Genomic DNA, 19,050 nt, shown 5'->3' with positions numbered 1-19,050 from the left:
CGCTGAAAAAAAATATCCACCAAGAGAAATCTGAATTTAATTGGTTTATTTCACAAAGTATATTCATTAATTAGTTTAATTTTAAAAAATATACAAAATAGATGTACAAAAAAAATTAAACCATTACTTATTTTTCATGAAGAAAACAATATACTAAATGCCATGAATAAACAACCAGCCGCTATGTACGGACTTTTTCTTTCACCAATTCTTGCACATTTCCAAAATATACCCCCGACTCTGTAAATCGATAATTGATTATTATAATATGAAAACATGCAGATAGATTTTAAAATATATAAAAGAAAAATATGCAGAAGAAGAAACTATACACACCCAACTTTTTTTCCATCTATTATACGAGGCACTATTGACCGCACATAAGCACATGTACAGATCAACAATAATATTACTGTCATGAGGCTTTGAAAATTAAATAGTGCCGACTGAAAAATAAACAAATTATTACTTTTCCACGTTTTATACTTATAACGTGTGAAGAATAAATAAAGTGATATTGGCTTCTGAAAATGAATTCATAAAATACCATCATGCGTTAAATATGATACTAAAATCTAAAAACATAGAAAAAGTTTCGGGAGATTTTTTCAAGAGATAAATTACTTGAAAAATTAATAACTTGCGCTCTTAAGAATTAAAAAAAAGGTCTAAGGTAAATTTTGTAAAGAAAATAAATTTTTTCAATAATTTATCTATTAAGAAACACCTAAATATTTTAAAATGTATGCTAATTCTGGTATCATAATATAATTATGTAAAAAATTTTGAAAAATTAATTTTTTCATTTAATATTATAATAAATAACATTATTATATTTTTAATATAAATGAATAAAAATTAAATGATATTTACAAACAAAAACTTTTTTAAAACAATTAATTTTAGTAATGATTTTAATTTCAAATCTCATTCTAATCCAATCAATTTAATGCTACTAAAACTGCAAAACATCTAATAGATTTCAGAATTTTTTAAAAATAACTATCTACAAGAAAAACTTATTTAAAAAATTTCATCTTTAAATGCTTTTAATAATTAAAAATGGTATTTTTCGAAAATAATTTTCAAAAACTAGTTTACTTTTCGAGAAAACTAAAAAATTTGATGAATGTCTGCTAGTTTTAAAGTCATTCAATTAATTGAGAAAACAATAGCAAAATTTAGATAAATACTTTGCAAGTAAAAATTATTAAAAACTGTGAAAGCATTTTTTTTATTGATAATCGATTTTTTGAATTAAATGAAAACATGATCAGTAGTCTTATCATTTTAGTATCGTAAAATTTAACCATTTCTTAAAATTATAATTTGATTACTACATTAACAGGCGAATATTAAATGGAATTTTACAATTCCTAACAAATAATAACTAATTCAATGATGTATATATTGCTGTTACTTTCTTAATAATGAACATTTCGATTAAATTGAAAATCAGTCTTACCATTGTGAGACGTTTTTATTTATTGAGAAAATATTATAAAATAGTTAAAAATAAATATTCAACAACACATTTTCAATCTAATTTATGGACACATCAAAACAAAAAACATGCTGATCACAATCGTAATTTGGTTAGGTTGACAGTTGTAATATGGGAATTCATTGTTAGAGAAAATTACTGTTTAAGTATTCAACTGGCGTCATATTTGCATCAACTTACTGTTAAAATCGGAGAGATAGATATAGTAGAAAATTTTGAAATTTAACATACGAATTAAGTTTTTAAAAATAATATACTTTCAAAGATTATATTCATAATTTTTTAAATGCCTATATGTGAATTTTTTAAAAATAAAAAAAAATAATTTCACATTTAAAAATTTTTTAAAATTACAATTGCAAATTTTTGCAGAATATTTGTTTTTATAATTAATTTTTAATGAAAATCAATAAGATTTTCAGATGTCTGCTGAATTTAGTATCATGATTTTTCGCTCAAATTTTTTATTAGTATAACATAGTAAATACCTAACTTTTAAAAATTTATATTAAATACAAATTTTATAGGTATAAATAAAATTTAAATATTTTTAGTCGTCTGTTAGATAATTTCAGTATCATAAGTTTGTGGATTAATTTTTTCTAAACCGTAGCTGAACACTGTTATTATTATTGTTATTATTATTATTATTATTAAAAATTAATTATTAATTAATCTTGATTAATTAAATTTATATTATTATGATAAAATTGACGTTGAGAGACCTATCAATATTAACATTAACGTTATAAAAATCTATTTTGATTATTTGATAATAGCTTATTAGCACTTTTTGATTTTGATTTTGATTTTTACTTAATTAAAATTATATTGAACTGTATTTAATTTTAGGATATTATGTATACTCTGTATATGATTTTGGCCATTAAAGGACTATGTCCTACGACCTCTTTCAATAAATTACAATTATAATTATTATTATTATTATTATCATTATATCTTGAATTATATGTTTATAAAAAAAACCCCTTATTTTCATACTACACCATGTTACAGATTTGATAAATAAATAAAAAATTCAATCTGTAGACAATATTTCAATTTACTCCGCGTTTTTTATGATCAAAAGATGGCAGTACAATCACATTCTGGAACAATTTTTCAAGCATACGAAAAATGTAAGCGCCGGTAAATGAGACAAATGTGAAGAATCCGGAATCAAATAAATCCGTGAATTTAACCAATGATTATCAATGAAAACACTCTTAAAATTCAAGGATGAGTATTGAGTGATGATTTTTATTATAAATAAATAATCAAACCAGAATTAACATAGTTAAAAAAATTGCTTTTATTTATGTTAAAAGATAATTAAAACAACCTCAACAATGCCGACTTACGAAATGCCTTTAGTACTTCGCATAATGAGCAAGGTATTTTATTAACATTTATTTTTTATTTACTTGGTGTTAAATAAAATTACACATTTTCAGGAGTAAAATAATTTATTCGAAATTAATTTTCTTAATTTAATTTTTTATAGCCTGAGACTTTTAATACATTGAAGAGAGTATCAACTGCAATTTTTAGTAAAAAAGGTATCATACGTAAAATAGATAATCTTGGCCAAAAACCAACACCTTATAAAATGAGTAATCATAATATGGTTCATCGAGAGGCTAACTACTACGTTATTCACTTTGATGTTCCTCCTCGAAAAATTGATGATTTATTAGAGGAATATGGTCGTGACATCGATATCATTAGAAGCAGGATTTATAAAAAACCTGATGATAAAGAACAACCACAATGTACCTGGCATGAGGAAATGTTACCTCCTCCATACAGGTAAATATTATCATTTATTATTTTATATTTTTAATCTATTGACAAATTTTGTTTTTTTAATGTTTGAAAACATCTTTAAGAATTTATAAAATTAATTTTTCTGAATTTAATACTTTAAAAAAATTACTTGCTCATGTTTGACTCTTATAAGGTAGATTTTGTTAATTTCTTTCACGAAAATTAAGACAAAAACAAAATCTATTTTAAAGTTTTAACGATAAAAAGTTGCACAAAACAAAAACTCTCCTAAATTTATTTCTCATGGTTCTACAGATTTGGAAAAATTGAGTAATCATGTGAATATCCCAACTGTCACATTTAGATATCTATATCTAGATTGAAAAAATTTTTTTCTGAATATGTAATGTTTTTATTTTGATTAAATTAATTTTTCGAATAATATTGTCTCTTATAAAAAATAATTCGCGATTAAATCTTCTGAAACAGAATGAAAATATTAACTTCTAAAAAAAAATGCATACCTTCAATTTTCCATAAACTCACATAATTAACATGTCTGTGCTTATCGCGACTGAAATGTTTTATTTCTAGAATAAATTATAGTATAAACATTTTTTTCTTCTAATTTCTCTAACCGTTGATTTTCATTTTCCAGACCTGAAGTCCAAAAATTAATGAATATTGCAGCAAAATCTAAAACGGGACACACAATTGAGTTTAAATATAATTCTGGATTAGATTATAATCCATTCCAAAGATAAGTAATAATTATAAAATTTGAATTAAAAAATTAATGTTGAAGATGTTAGAAAATAAGTGAGTACCTATTGAAAATAAAACTTTTTTTCGCAAATTCTTGCTTATTGAATTTATGCAACACCTACAGCATTATAATTGTTTTACATTATAATTATAATTATTTGAAGATGTAAGAAATCCCAATATTATATGTATTTGTTCAGAAAAGTTTCTGCGAACGGTGTAATATTCAGCTGGAGCTTCAAAAATGCGTTCAGCTTGAAGGTTTATAAATTTATTAAAATATTTCTAAAAATGTTATTTTTTTCGGTTTCATAATATCAAAAGTTATGTTGGGTTAGAAAGAAAATTTTTTTTAAATTGAAATGTACTATTTTCAAAATTGTGCTAGTGTTTTAAAAGTTAATTTTCTAATTTGAAATCAAATATCACAAACAATTGGTTACGGGTTTCTATAAAGAAAAATTTTGTCAGAATTATTCACTCAAAAGAATTTTATTTTTATTTCATTCTTACTAGAACTGTTTGTAAGTAATTTATATTTCTACAAAAATAATTCGATAAATCATGTTCATTATTGAAATGAAGAAGTAGTTAAAGTTTAAGAAAGTTTAAGAAAGAAATAACATTTTTTGTGAGATTCTCATTATGAGTAAAATTTTCTATAAAAAAAAATTTATTTAGATGGTAATTGACTGAATATTAAAAAGCTAGAGCTCCAAATTACGTAAGTCCAATTTGCGATTTTTCAATTTAAGATTTTTAAGAAAATTTTGTTCTTAATCTTTAAAGACTGTTAATTACCTTTTTTCCCGGACAGTCACAAGTATCACTGATTAGAGCATTCTTGTAGAAATTTAATTTTTTTGTAAAGTAGTTCAGTTAAAATTAAAAATATTTTTTTTTTTAAATCACTTTCAAACTTCCATGTTGATTCATTTCAATGTCTAATCAATTTTCTCAAAACACACATTATTAAATTGCAGTTAAAAAATTAAAAAAAAAATAGATATTTTTTTTCGAAAGACGAATAAAGGGTTGAATTATTAGTATAACCATTACACAGTTAAGAATAACATAAACTTTAGGTCAGATTTTAGTCAAAATAAGGTCAGAAGTTATGTGATTGATTTTTTTTTTTTTTTTTAAACAATTGGTTTATCTCACTTATAAATTAATCATCTAGTGTTAGTAAACTTTTTATGCTCAGAAATTTCCGAAAATAGAAAATAGAAATAGATAGCTCATGAATTTTATCGATTCTATTCTTCAATAAAACCAATTTTTTAGTAGATTTCATAGAAATTTAACTATTGCATTGGTCCTCATGACGGAACTATTCAGAAAATATATATCTATATACAATGTATATTATATGTATATGTATATGTATATGTATATTATACATATACACCATCCTCCCCGTCGAAATATATGTTTTATACATCTTATTCTTGAAAATGATAATCATCATTAAAGATCTACTAGAAATCTACTTCCATTTCAGCTGCCGAATGGCCTTTTTTCAAGTATGGTAGAAAAAAAAAAAAGATCCTACACTTTTTGTTTTTGGTAGCGCTTTAGCAGGCCATACGATTTAAACAAATAGAAGATTTAAAAATTGCCTGAATTGCTAAAGTTTAAATAATTTTATTAAACGTTTAATCCGTTAAATTGGTTTTGCTGCTTACAAAAAGTGTTGAAATAGTTATATGAGCGTAGTATCTAAAAATTGCGATTTAGACTAAGTAAGATCTTGTTATTTAGTGATAAGCTTTAAAGCGTCTGGCGGAAGTTGTCGCTAACCGGAAGTGCCTGGCAGTATTGAATATTAATTTTGATATGCATATATGAACAAAGAGTGTTACTTGAGAGCTATGACTGTTGATGCACGTTTGAAAAGAGAGTTGATAAGAATCAACTCATTTTCAGGGTTCTGTTATCAGCACATCAAAGATAAATATACTCTGGACTTTAGTTTCAAGTCAGAAATTAAAATAAAAATGACAGGTTTTAAAAATAATTTCGACTTTTGATCATCACGAAATTATCATTTACGCAAGTTAGGGGGCGTCCACAAATTACGTGAGGCATTTTTGAGAATTTTTCGACGCCCCTTCCCCTCTGGATGAGATTTCGTAAAATTTTCTGCTATTCTGAAAAATATTGCTTAAATCTATCAAATTTAAATTAAAATTCACATAATTATCTTCAATTTGAGCTATTTTTCGTCGCTTTTTGATACTTTTTTAAATTTATTTCGCAGTTAAAAAAATTAAAAAACATCAAGAGTAAATTGACTATTAGCTTTTATCATCAAACGACTCATCTGTTGTAAATTCTATTTTTTAGGTAGATGTCTTTAAATATCTATTTGTTGTAGTCGGTCTTACATCGTTATTTACAAAAATATAATAAAAAATAAATTTTACGACATTGTTGCCTTTTAATAACGAGTTTTTTTCAATATTTAAACAAGAAATCTACCTTTCCATGTCGGGTGTGGCCGAATAACGTTTTTTCTTGATTTTATTCTAATTTTCCCAACTACGAAATAAATTGAAAAAAATATCAAAACATTTTTCTTCCTAATTATAATCTCTTGCGAAAAAAAAATTTTTTCTTGACACAAGAAATTTCACTTATTCTAACAAATGAATTCTCTCGTTTTAAGAAATACTTATCTTGATCCAAGAAAATTTATTCAAGTCAAGAAAATCTTCTTGTTTTGAGAAAATTCAGCCTCTTGCTCCCTAAAATTTTGTTCTTAATAGAAGTAAATTTTCTTGTCTTAACAAAATTTCTCTTTTGCTCCAAAAAATTAAATATCTCGATAGAAGTGAATTTGCATTAATATTTTTATTGATTAACATGTCAAATGGAAAGATAAAATAATATTGAATTATTTTTTGTCGTTTAAAATGTATAATTGCACGCTAAAATAATGTAAAATGGGTATCAAATATTCAAAAGAAGAATTTTCTGAAGGTGAGAACATTTTTTTTCTTAGCTGAAGTAGGTGGCACTGCTTCCCTAAAATATCGAAAAATCTTGATCAAATATGAAAATTTATTGTATCAATTATTTATAATCATTTGAGTTAAGAAAAAATTCCTTCCACCAAACATAGAATTTCAAGAAAAATTTTTACTCCAGCCAACACAACTTCGGTTTTCCTTCAGGCACCCGAAAATTTTCTTGAGCCAAGAATTTTGTTCTCCAGTCAAGAAATTTTTAAGTTAAAGCTAATAAAGCTTTTATTAAACTTAAATTTTAAAGTTAATAAAGTGCTTAAACAATCGAGCGCTACTTTGCTGCTCTGCGGGATTCGGACGAATACAACATACACTATTGTGTCAGATTTAGCCATATATTATAGAAATCCTTGTTCACGCAATTTTGCACCGTTTTCTGCTAGAAAAAAATTAGGAAAACGGTTCACCCTAAAGGCCATCCCTGCAACTTCCCGCTAATTCCATACCTGAGCGCTTAAAATTGTACTAGTAACATTTTTGAGATTTTTGAGCTCAAAATATAATTTATGTGATATTTTGAGCTGATATATATATATATATATATATATATATATATATATATATATATATATATATATATATATAGTTGCCCGCCCGCTCGCTCCGCTGGGCACTTTATAGAATTGTAGTTTTAGATCTAGACTTGAAATTCAATTGGAGTATTATTTTGACTTGCACAGGTTCCACATTCCATCGAATCGGAAGTAGAATTTATTGAAATCCGTATTGAGATGATCTCTGCATGACAAATAAAAGATCCGTACCAAATTTGCAGCTTTTTGAAGCTATATTTTAAAAATTATGATTTTTTATTGTTAACACCCACCCCCGCGATCTTTATTGGAGGTGATTCGGTGTAAAATCCATTCTTAGATCATTTTTGTTTCATATGTAGACGACTTCTATTAAATTTGGAGTCTATAGAAGCTATAGCTTGGAAATTAAAAATTTTCATTGTTAATACCTACCCCCGCAACCCTCTGTGGGGTGAGATATCGTAAAATTCATTGATAGATTATTTCTACATCTCTTACAGAAGATTCCTACCAAGTTTGAAGTCGATAGGAGTTATAGTTTAAAAACGGGAATTTTTCGTTGTTAATGCCCCCGCAGACCCCCTTGTGGGTGGAATCTCATAAAATCCGTTCTTAGCTGACCTCTACTCCGTGAAAGGAATATTCTTGCTAAATTTCAAGTCTCTAGGTCGTATAGTTCCAGAGATATCGTGATGAGTGACTATATCTATAGAAAGTCTCCTATATATATATATATACTAGCTGACCCGGCCACGCTTCGCTGTGGCTTTTTTTCAATATTTAGCTGACTCTAGCAGGTATTTTTCAGCCGATTGGTATTTATAATCATAGATTATTTATTCTAATCAATCCGTGGTGTATAATTTGATTTTATATTAACCTCAATATAATTTGATATCAATTACCGTTAACTTTACCCATATAAAAACAAATTAATCTATGATTAATTCACTATTACTAATAATGACCATTAACTGTCAGTCGTAGTATAGTCCAATGAATTACGTACATATATATATATATATATATATATATATATATATATATATATATATATATATATATATATATATATTAAAAAAAAAAAAAATAACGTTAACTAAATTTAACAGATGGTTATTTTATTTTCCATAAAATAACAATGATAATATCACATAATATAAGATGCAAAGATATAACTTAAAAGCTTGAACAATTATCAATAATACTAAATGTTTATAAATCATCATTGATTTCTCCTTCCAATACTCTTTTTCAACTTCATACCAAGGTAGCTCTTGTATTACAAAATTGCTAGAAATCTCAATTTGATTGAAATTTTGAACTCTAAATTTGAAAAAAGATACCAAAACATCAGTAATAAAAGGAGTTTCGCCGGTGAAAGCAACTGCCCTATTAATTTTTATAACCTGTGAAATAAATAAAGGTTAAAAGTTTAACAAATTATGATTTCATGAATTGATTATTCTAAGACTTATAAATTACTTGGTTCTCACGCAATGTGAGTGATTGAGAAAAAGAACAAACTCGAATAAAAAAAGTATACTTTATTCCAGCTCCTCCAGATAACGTAAAGACAAAATAATCAATATTATCATACTTCCGGAATCCATAAATTAATGAAATGTGGCCTTCGAAGCTGAATAATGATAATTTGACCAATAATAATATTAATTAAATAAAAATATCTGAGGGTTATAAAAAAATAAGCTATTTTATACCGATCACTTACTCAAAGACACAATGAACCCGAATAACTCTGCCTCGACTTCGTACATTGCTGATTATCATTTTTATTTTTAATTTTCGTATAAAATTATTAATGACAACTATTTTTATAGTAAATTATCAATAAATGCCAATTACAAAACGTTAATGTTATTTAATGAAATTATCGTAGATTGCAATTAAAGGTTTAAAACAAATGAATATAATAAATAATAAAAAACAAAACAATCTATCTCTCTCAACTTTCTTATGCAGATAATTAATTTTGTGTTTCACTTGATGATGCTCTAAATTAATATTGAACTTGTATAATTCATTTATCTATTTGTCAAATATCAGAGACTGGATTACTAAAATATATTTTAATTCTTTTTTTCCCATTCAAGCTTCATTTTTAATTGTTTTTTTAGTCGCTCTTGTTTTTTAAATCCTTCTTGTGCCAAGTGATCTCGCATTTCTTTAAAGAACATTAATGCATTATAAAATGCTTGATTGAATGATATCTAAAATAATAATATATTAATTAAAAAAATAAAAACTTGATTAAAAAAAAAATTATTTTATGAAATTTTAAATTGAATTAACTTTCCAATGAACAAACCGATTTTGAAGTCGTTTAAAAGTAATATAAATAGTTTACACACGGCAACACACATAAATACATACATACAGAGACAAACACATACAGACATCATCGCGAAAACATTCGTGGCAGCTTTCTAGGATGTCAAAACGTCAACAATTGTTGGAAACTCAAATTTTACAAAACGGGGTAAAACCAATAACTTCCCAACTTTTGAAAATTTTCAATTTTCTTAGCGGGATGTTAAAAAGTTAGATAAATAAATAATAAAAATGATAATTAATCACTGTTCGCTCTTGCATCGTTGCTTCGCCAATAGTATTCGATATGCTCTCATGAAATCCTATTCCTTGATGGAATTTTCCTGAACGTAAACATATTTTTACAAATGTGGAACATCCAACCAATACAGTACCGTCTTCTCTTTCTTCGACATAATCTAAGAAAAGAATACACTTAATAGAAATCCACTTCGTAAAAATAATACACTTAGTAAATATCAAATCATATTAAATACTTTTAAATCCTTTTATTTAATAAGGGATATCGAATATATTTTCAATGACTAAGTTTTTAACAGCTATTCTTATCACTAACTATTTATTTTAATTTTCGACACCTAATTGATAGTTTAATATTTTTCACGAAAAAATTTAGAAGAATATACTGTATTTGTCTTACTGTTAATCTGATACATAATATCATGCGACCAATTTATTGAACCAAACACATAATCTTCTTGCATTGCCAGCCATTCTAATGATAAACTTTTTTGATCCATTATTTATGCACATCAAATTTCTAACGTTATTGAAAAAATTCAAATTATAAATACAATTAAATTCTAACACCATCAAACATGATTTTTTTATAATTTTATTAACCTAATTTAATGTTTACAGTCGATATTAAACTTTTAGCTAACATTCATTTATTTAAAAAAAAAATAATTGCTAAATAAAAAATAACTTCTAGCGTGATATTCCAAAACTCTGATAATTTAAGGGGTTATATCCACTTGTAAGTCCGAAAAAACGTGTTTTTTGTGAATTTTTTGTGAAGAGGCTTTTTATTAAATAATTACATAGAATAAATGTGTATATAGCGAATTTAATTTATTTAAAGAATTCGCAATGTAATTACAAAAATATTAGTTTCGAAAATTTACATTTTAAAGTGGCTTAAAAAATCGAAATTATTGTCATAAACCTTATTCCTACGATCATTACCTGACAGAAGTATCTAAGAAGATTGTGTGAAAATTTCAAGCCGATCGGTCCAGCCGTTTCGGAGAAATTTTCCTCACCGGCTTTAAAAACATCATTTTGAGAAAAATTAGTTTAAACTTATAAATTTTTTTCTAATAAATATGTGTTTATCTTTGTGATCATTTGCCAGATCAATTTGAAATTTTTAGAGAATGTACTTAAATACATGTACATTCCGAAAATATATTAAAAAAAAATTTTTTTTTAATTCTAACTGGATATAATCCCTTAACGCAACGACTGAACTATCCTACCAAAATCTATGAATCCTCAAAAATGCAGAAATTCAGGTTATTTTATCATATAAATACATTAAAGATACAATTTTGTTTATTCTTTTAATAAAATAGATTATTTATTTATTGTAAAGCAAGGGGATATACAATATTTTTTGTTTTATTATTTGGCGTATAAATATACAAACATTTTGGATTTCCTAATCTTGAGCAAGCAACATATAGTTGTCCATGTGAAAAACATGGACTCGATAAATTCAATCCAGTAACTTGCAGCGACTGGCCTTGAGCTTTGTTAATCGTCATTGCAAAAGCAAGACGGATCGGAAACTGCAAGCGTTTAAATGTGAAGGGTAAATCAGTAGGAATCATCGGAATGCGCGGAATCAGAACATCTCCTTTAAATTTTCCAATAATTATCGTTGCTTTAATCAAATTTGGCAAAAGTTGTTTAATAGCAAGCCTAGTTCCGTTACATAATTTTGGAGTATTTAGATTTCTAAGTAGTAGTATTGTAGATCCAATTTTCAACGTCAGCTTGTGTGGTGGCATTCCAGAAGGTTCTAATGAATTAAGAAATTCGATTGGATAATTAATAGCATCATTTTCTTCCGTAACTGTGTCAATGGATTTATATTCTACAGCTTCACCAGGAATTTTTAATTGAATTCTATCATTTATTTTATTTACATCATCATTTTTGGGAGCTAAGATAGCACGCTCAGAAAGCCAGTCATGATTTTTAAAGTTACTGGCGATGTTCGGGAAAACTTTATTGTCAAGATCTTCTATTGATGACTGAAGTTGACAGAAATTTTGTGGAAATGATATTTCCTGTGATTTAGGATTAACCGGAAGCTTACCATCACCCATATCCAAAAGTTGTTTGGCAAATGTTCTTGCAGAGTCATCGTTGAGTAAATTCAAACGCATATTGGTCGATAGCGTAATTTTTTTCACGTATTTCCAAAGAAACGAATATTTGAGGCACGCGTTCAGCTCATCTGCTGGCGTTGATCGTTGAATCACAGGCAATGTTTGACGGAAATCACCGGCAAGCAATATCACAACTCCACCCATTATACGTTGATCGTTTCGGAAATCTCGTAGAGTCCGATCAAGTGCTTCAAGACCTTTTTTATGAGCCATAGTGCATTCATCCCAAATAATGAGTTGACATTCCTTCAATACAGCTGCCATTCCAGATGCTTTTCCAATGTTACAAATAGGACTTTCTACTACATTTAAATTCAATGGCAGCTTAAAAGCTGAATGCGCCGTGCGTCCTCCATCAAGTAATGTAGCTGCGATTCCCGATGATGCCACAGCCAAAGCAATCTCGTGCGTTCTTCGAACTTCTGCGAGTATCAAGTTTAGCAGAAAAGTTTTTCCTGTGCCTCCTGGTGCATCAAGAAAAAGAAGTCCACCATTTTTTTTTTTTGCACATAATCCATAACTGAGTTATACGCAAGTCTTTGGTCGTTTGTTAAGAGTTTTTCATGAGTCTCTACATAAATGTGTAAAGCGTTGACGTCGTATTGTTTTTCCATCAGGACATTTCTATCAAGAACTCTGAATCCATTACGTTTCGGTGAGAATAAGCCCAGCTGATCAAGATTTTTATTATTAATTGATCCACATATATCTTCAAGTAATATTAATGATTTGTTAAAAATGTCTTTCGAATACTGTACATCAAGATTTGGATTGTCTTGACGTTCTCGTAGCAATATGTCTTCGCTCATACTCTCTTTATGTTTTTCCCATAAATCTTTTGGATTAGAAGGTGCACAGGTAGTTAAAATTATTGCAAACAGAGTTCGAATTTGGTGTGGATGACATGTTTCAGATGCTTCTGTCAACGTGTCGTTCCAATGTTGATCATGTTCAAGCATACCAAGTTTGAAACATGCTTCTCTGTACGTTTGACACTCTTGACTATCGATGGTTTTAATTGCTTGAAACGATGTTGGTCCTTTAATTACGTGAATCAGCATTCGTAAATAGTAGCATTCACTATTACTTGGATGAACAGTATATACCCTTCCTAGTGCGCTAGTAGAAAATATGCCAGCGACTGAAGGATGTTTTATTCCTTGTTTTCTTCTGTAAAATTGCTTTGTAGATTGATTCCAAGTATAAAACTGCGGAACTTCATTGTATAATAATGTTTTTGCGAACTTATCTGTTGCACATAAGTTGAAAAAAGCTGTTAATGTTGTGTTTGATGGATTCATAGCTTTTTGAGCGGCATTTTCTTCCGTGAAATAGACTCGTTGACCGTCTCGATGAGTGTCTCAATGAACATCTCGCTGACCGTCTCGCCGGACATCTCGCTAGCTGTTTTGCAGGACGTCTCGCTGAGTGTCTCGCAGGACGTCTTGCTGGACATCTCGCTGGCCGTCTCGCTGAGAGTCTCGCAAATATGCTATGACGTACATTAAGCGCTTAGCGAAGTCCTGAGCGAGACCGAGCAAGCAAAATCAGAGATTTTTCAATAATTATTTTATGTATTGTCTATATCTATATTTTTGTCTGTTTAAAATTGCTATTATTTCAGTAAGACAATTTTATTAGTTTAAATTTTTTTCTTTATTCTTGGTTGAAGTTTATATATTTAAAAATACGTAATTTATTTTGTCAATTCTCCGGAAGTTATATTTTTAATAATTGCATCATCTTAAGTCAATAATGTTTTCTGTGAAAAGGAAAAGATAAAAAAAAATATACAAATACGTTCTAGGTTGTAATTGCATATTTTGTTTTTTTTTTCTGTGAGAAATCGAACTTTTCAAATTAAATAAATATCATTTAACTTGAAGTCTGCTGTGGCAGTGTTACTTAACTTATTTATTATTCTTTTTTACTTTTTTTTAATTTCTAAAGCTTGTCTGTGATTGGTCAATTTACATTTTGAATAACTCAAAAACTATTGAGAATATCGAAAAGCGACTAAGGAACTTTATTCATAGAATCGTCTCCTCTATCAACAGTTTCTCGCTGTGAAGGTCATTCTGAATCACCCTGTATATATATATATATATATACAGGGTGTCTTAGAAGTCGTGAGCCACCGGACAGGGTGTGGTAGAAAATTGGATTCTGAATAGAAAAGTCCTTTACCATTTTTCGATCAGACCCATAGAAAAATTACTACAAATTTAGGAAAATAGACCAATGAGGAGCGCGGTTTAGCGGCAGAACGGTAGGCGCAAGAGCGACCGAGTGGAAGCGCGACAAGCAATGAGTGCGCGCTCGCTTGCACACGTGTGATATCATTGCTCAGTTATAGCGGGATGCCCGCATGCAATAATAATGATCAATGATACTCCTGTAAATAAAAAAAAATTAATATTAGAAAAATCATCCCATAGACAGCCCCATAAAATAAAAAATGTGCGATTTTTTGATAATTAAAACTCAAATTTTCGGTGTCACCGAAAAATGAAAAAAAAAAAAGCCAACAGTCATATTCAATGATACCCCTGTAATTAAAAAAAAAAAAAGTTATAAAAGTACCCCATACACTCTGAGATACAGCCCCATAAAGCCAAAAATTTGCGATTATTTAATGATGAAATTCAAATGATCAGTGTGCACTTGAAGTTAAAAAAAAAGCAATAAAAATAATCAGTGACACTACTGTAGACCAAAAAAATTGAAAAAAAAAAAAAAACTACCCCATAGACAGGGAGATACAGCCCCGTAAAGCCGAAAATTCGCGATTATTTAATAATGAAATTCAAATGATCAGAGTGCACTTGAAGTGAAAAAAAAAAAGCAATAAAAATAATCAGTGACACTACAGTAGGTGAAGAAAATTTTTAAAAATAAAAAAACTACCCCATAGACAGGGAGATACAGCCCCATAAAGCCAAAAATTTGTGCGATATTTCAATAATTAAAATAGAAATTTTCGACGACTACTCAAAATTTCAAATAAAAATCTAGGACTAATAGTTAACTATACCCATAACAATCAAAAAAAAATAAAAAAAAAAAAAAACCACCCCATAGACACTAAGATACAGCCTAATAAAGCCGAGTATTTCGGGATTATTTAACATAAAAATTAAAATATTCACAGTGCATTCGAAATAGAAAAAAATACCAATCAAAATTATCAGTGGTACTTTTGACCATCAGACAAATTTAAAAAATTGTAAAAACACCCCATAGATACCGAAATATGACTTGATAACGCACGAAAATCGGGATTGCTTAGAAATTAAAATTCAAATTATTGGTGCCCATTGAAAATCAACAAAAGAAACCTTTTGTACTTATCGATTAAACTCCTGTGTATCGAAAAAAATTATTATTTAAAAACCACCCCGCAAACTCCGAATTATGATCCCATTAAGCTGAAAATTTCTGATTTTTTAGTAATTAAAATGCTACTTCTCGGTGTCCGTTGAAAATAAATGAAAAGTATGAAAACTCATTTTCAGATATACTCTTGTAAGAAAAAAAAAAATAAGATTTGAAAAAACACCCCATTAACGGCGAGATAGGACCCCATAAATCCGCTAATTTGTGATTTGTTAGTAATTGAAATTGAAATTCTTGGTGTCCATTTAACAACAACAAGAGAAACCTATTGTACTTTTAAATTACACCCTTAAAAACATAAAAAAACTTAACTCTTGAAAATCCACCACATAGACACTAACAAACATCCAAATAAAGCCAACAATTCGCGATTTTTCAATAATTAAAATTCAAATTTTCATATGACACCGAAAATTTCGATATCAATCCACAAAAAATCGATAAATCGCGGCTTTATGGAGGCGTATCTTGGGGTCTATGGGGTGAATTCTTGAATTTTGATATTTTCATTTATTAAAAAGAGTAAATTGGAAAGTGGAATGAGTTTATGCTCTTTATTTTAAGTGGACACCGAGAATTTCAATTTAAGTCAATTAAAAATCGACAAATAGCGACTTTATGGGGATGTATCTCGGTGTCTGTGGGGTGGATTCTAAAATTTTGATTTATTATTTTATAACAGAGATAACATTAAAAAGTACAATAATTTTCTTTTACTTATTTTGAGTAGACACCGAGAATTTCAATTTAAATCAATAAAAAATCGAACAATTGTGGCATTGTGGGGTTGCCTCTCGGTGTTTATGGGGTGGATTCCAAAATTTTGATTTTTTAATTCATAAAAAGGTTAAACTGGAAAGAAAGATAATTTTCTTTGAGTTATTCCGAGTTATTTTATGTTAAATAATCCCGAAATACTCGGCTTATTAGGCTGTATCTTAGTGTCTATGGGGTGGTTTTTGTAATTTTTAATTTTTTTCTGATTGTTTTGGGTATAGTTAACTATTAGTCCTAGATTTTTATTTGAAATTTTGAGTAGTCGTCGAAAATTTCTATTTTAATTATTGAAATATCGCACAATTTTTGGCTTTATGGGACTGTATCTCCCTGTCTATGGGGTAGTTTTTTATTTTTAAAAATTTTCTTCACCTACTGTAGTGTCACTGATTATTTTTATTGCTTTTTTTTTTCACTTCAAGTGCACTCTGATCATTTGAATTTCATTATTAAATAATCGCGAATTTTCGGCTTTACGGGGCTGTATCTTCCTGTCTATGGGGTAGTTTTTTATTTTTTTTCAATTTTTTTGGTCTACAGTAGTGGCACTGATTATTTTTATTGCTTTTTTTTAACTTCAAGTGCACACTGATCATTTGAATTTCATCATTAAATAATCGCAAATTTTTGGCTTTATGGGGCTGTATCTCAGAGTGTATGGGGTACTTTTATAACTTTTCTTTTTTTTTTTTTTAATTACAGGGGTATCATTGAATATGACTGTTGGCTTTTTTTTTTTCATTTTTCGGTGACACCGAAAATTTGATTTTTAATTATCAAAAAATCGCACATTTTTTATTTTATGGGGCTGTCTATGGGATGATTTTTCTAATATTAATTTTTTTATTTACAGGAGTATCATTGATCATTATTATTGCATGCGGGCATCCCGCTATAACTGAGCAATGATATCACACGTGTGCAAGCGAGCGCGCACTCATTGCCTGTCGCGCTTCCACTCGCTCGCTCTTGCGCCTACCGTTCTGCCGCTAAACCGCGCTCCTCATTGGTCTATTTTCATAAATTTGTAGTAATTTTTCTATGGGTCTGATCGAAAAATGGTAAAGGACTTTTCTATTCAGAATCCAATTTTCTACCACACCCTGTCCGGTGGCTCACGACTTCTGAGACACCCTGTATATATATATATATATATATATATATATATATATATATATATATATATATATATATATATATATATATATACGGTATTAATTATTTATCAATGACAAACAAAATGTATTTAATTATTTGTATGTATATATATTTTGCGGCTGTGGACCGACATGTGCTTTATTGTACCGTATCTACCCTGTGTCCCATTACACGGCGGAACACAGTGACATGAGGAAACCACAGAGAAAACTCACGCCAGTACAATCGGTGATAGGCAAATTTTCATTAATCACTAAAATTCTGCATTGTAGTGATCAATGAGCCTTTAACTTATACCTAACAACAATGATGTTCATGCAGGCCAATCGTATTCTTAAGAAGATCACCCATCAAAGTACTAACCACTCTAAAAGCTGCATAGATTGGGTGATCAACTGAATCATACGCCAGCTGCATAGCTATCACTGCTGCACTTATATTAAATAATCTTATTACAATTACAATAATAAACATTAATATTTTTTTAAAAATAGAGAAGGTAGCTTGAAAATGAACCGAAATTTAGAGCTAAATGTACGTCAATGTAGATCAATAATATTATTTTCTCGACATTTTCTAACTTCCTTCTTTATTTTTTTAATCATTTTTCTTCCTTTATTTTTTCAATCTTCTCCTTTTTTCCCTTGTTCCTCCGTTCTTCTCCTTATCCACTTCTTCACCTACTCTTCCTTTTATGACTTCTTCGTCTTCTATCTCAGTTGATTCCGTCGCGATGTTTTTTTCATCTGATGGGGTTGTATTAAAATTAAATTTATTTTTTATGTTTTATATAAATATTTCAATTAACAAATATAAAATTACTTTTTAATTTCCACTCCTGCTGTTGTTTAGCCTGTTTAACCAAACGCATCATTCGTTCTTGTTCTTTTCTCTCAAAGTAAGTTCGTATTTCTTGAAAGTATAATAAAGCGTTGTAAATTCCGTCAATTAACGATTTCTAGATAAATTCAAGTAATTTTTATTACATTTATAATTAACTCTTGAACTTTATCATCACTTTATTTTATTTTTTATGCACATTTACCTCTCTAATCTCTGCAAAGGAAAATTCATTTATATTATCGTATTCTTCAAAGTAACCAATCCCTTCATGGAATCTTCTGTCACTTAAAGTGATTCGGACTGTTGTGAGACATCCAATATAAGACTTTCTTGATTCTTTTGATAGTTAATGTCGAATTATTAATAAAAATTTGTAATTTACAATTTAATTATATATCAATATATTTTACAAATCATTACTTACCTAAAGTTTGAGCTTTTATCTCATGAGACCAGTTTTTAGAACCAAACACATAGTCAGCACACGAACATAAACTTTCAATACTTTCTCTGTCGGACAT

At 28.3% G+C, this 19,050-nt stretch overlaps 4 protein-coding genes across 4 annotated transcripts; 1 reads left to right on the top strand and 3 right to left on the bottom strand.

Moving 5' to 3' along the window:
- Positions 1-29: 29 nt before the first annotated feature.
- Ksh (transmembrane protein 167A-like protein ksh) lies at positions 30-1,660 on the bottom strand. Its single transcript, XM_074240773.1, has 3 exons — positions 1,466-1,660; positions 337-446; positions 30-240 (listed from the first exon to the last, which is right to left on the bottom strand). The coding sequence occupies exons 1-3, from the start codon at positions 1,466-1,468 to the stop codon at positions 135-137; spliced, it is 219 nt and encodes a 72-aa protein (XP_074096874.1). The 5' UTR covers positions 1,469-1,660; the 3' UTR covers positions 30-134.
- Positions 1,661-2,706: 1,046 nt separating this feature from the next.
- On the top strand, positions 2,707-4,127 carry Mrps6 (mitochondrial ribosomal protein S6). Its single transcript, XM_074240772.1, has 3 exons — positions 2,707-2,898; positions 3,009-3,313; positions 3,930-4,127. The coding sequence occupies exons 1-3, from the start codon at positions 2,854-2,856 to the stop codon at positions 4,033-4,035; spliced, it is 456 nt and encodes a 151-aa protein (XP_074096873.1). The 5' UTR covers positions 2,707-2,853; the 3' UTR covers positions 4,036-4,127.
- Positions 4,128-9,694: 5,567 nt separating this feature from the next.
- Positions 9,695-13,656, bottom strand: LOC141525998 (ATP-dependent DNA helicase pif1-like). The gene is made up of 4 exons (XM_074240709.1): positions 13,109-13,656; positions 11,608-12,875; positions 10,203-10,354; positions 9,695-9,835 (listed from the first exon to the last, which is right to left on the bottom strand). Exons 1-4 carry the CDS (start codon positions 13,654-13,656, stop codon positions 9,695-9,697), a joined length of 2,109 nt encoding a protein of 702 aa, XP_074096810.1.
- Positions 13,657-17,813: 4,157 nt separating this feature from the next.
- On the bottom strand, positions 17,814-19,050 carry LOC141525997 (uncharacterized). The gene is made up of 4 exons (XM_074240706.1): positions 18,954-19,050; positions 18,732-18,865; positions 18,509-18,644; positions 17,814-18,432 (listed from the first exon to the last, which is right to left on the bottom strand). The coding sequence occupies exons 1-4, from the start codon at positions 19,048-19,050 to the stop codon at positions 18,302-18,304; spliced, it is 498 nt and encodes a 165-aa protein (XP_074096807.1). The 3' UTR covers positions 17,814-18,301.

The sequence above is a fragment of the Cotesia typhae genome, unplaced genomic scaffold, assembly GCF_013202065.1.
Source record: "Cotesia typhae breed Kobodo isofemale line unplaced genomic scaffold, CoteBio_Ctyphae contig_30, whole genome shotgun sequence".
Lineage (NCBI taxonomy): Eukaryota > Metazoa > Arthropoda > Insecta > Hymenoptera > Braconidae > Cotesia > Cotesia typhae.
This window is presented reverse-complemented; position numbering and strand designations above follow the sequence as displayed.

Excerpts from the sequence above, each read along its gene's own strand:
- Ksh (XM_074240773.1), bottom strand. Across the intron at positions 241-336 it reads ATAGATGGAAAAAAAGTTGG|AGTCGGGGGTATATTTTGGA; the intron begins GTGTGTATAGTT and ends ATCGATTTACAG.
- Mrps6 (XM_074240772.1), top strand. The coding sequence starts at position 2,854 with ATGCCGACTTACGAAATGCCTTTAGTACTTCGCATAATGAGCAAG. Across the intron at positions 2,899-3,008 it reads TACTTCGCATAATGAGCAAG|CCTGAGACTTTTAATACATT; the intron begins GTATTTTATTAA and ends AATTTTTTATAG. Across the intron at positions 3,314-3,929 it reads ATGTTACCTCCTCCATACAG|ACCTGAAGTCCAAAAATTAA; the intron begins GTAAATATTATC and ends TTCATTTTCCAG.
- LOC141525998 (XM_074240709.1), bottom strand. The coding sequence starts at position 13,656 with ATGAATCCATCAAACACAACATTAACAGCTTTTTTCAACTTATGTGCA. Across the intron at positions 10,355-11,607 it reads AAGATTAGGAAATCCAAAAT|ATTATGTCGAAGAAAGAGAA; the intron begins GTTTGTATATTT and ends TTCTTTTCTTAG. Across the intron at positions 9,836-10,202 it reads CAACGATGCAAGAGCGAACA|ATATCATTCAATCAAGCATT; the intron begins GTGATTAATTAT and ends TTATTATTTTAG.
- LOC141525997 (XM_074240706.1), bottom strand. The coding sequence starts at position 19,050 with ATGTCCGACAGAGAAAGTATTGAAAGTTTATGTTCGTGTGCTGACTAT. Across the intron at positions 18,645-18,731 it reads CCTTTGCAGAGATTAGAGAG|AAATCGTTAATTGACGGAAT; the intron begins GTAAATGTGCAT and ends GAATTTATCTAG. Across the intron at positions 18,433-18,508 it reads GCAGGAGTGGAAATTAAAAA|ATGAAAAAAACATCGCGACG; the intron begins GTAATTTTATAT and ends CAACCCCATCAG.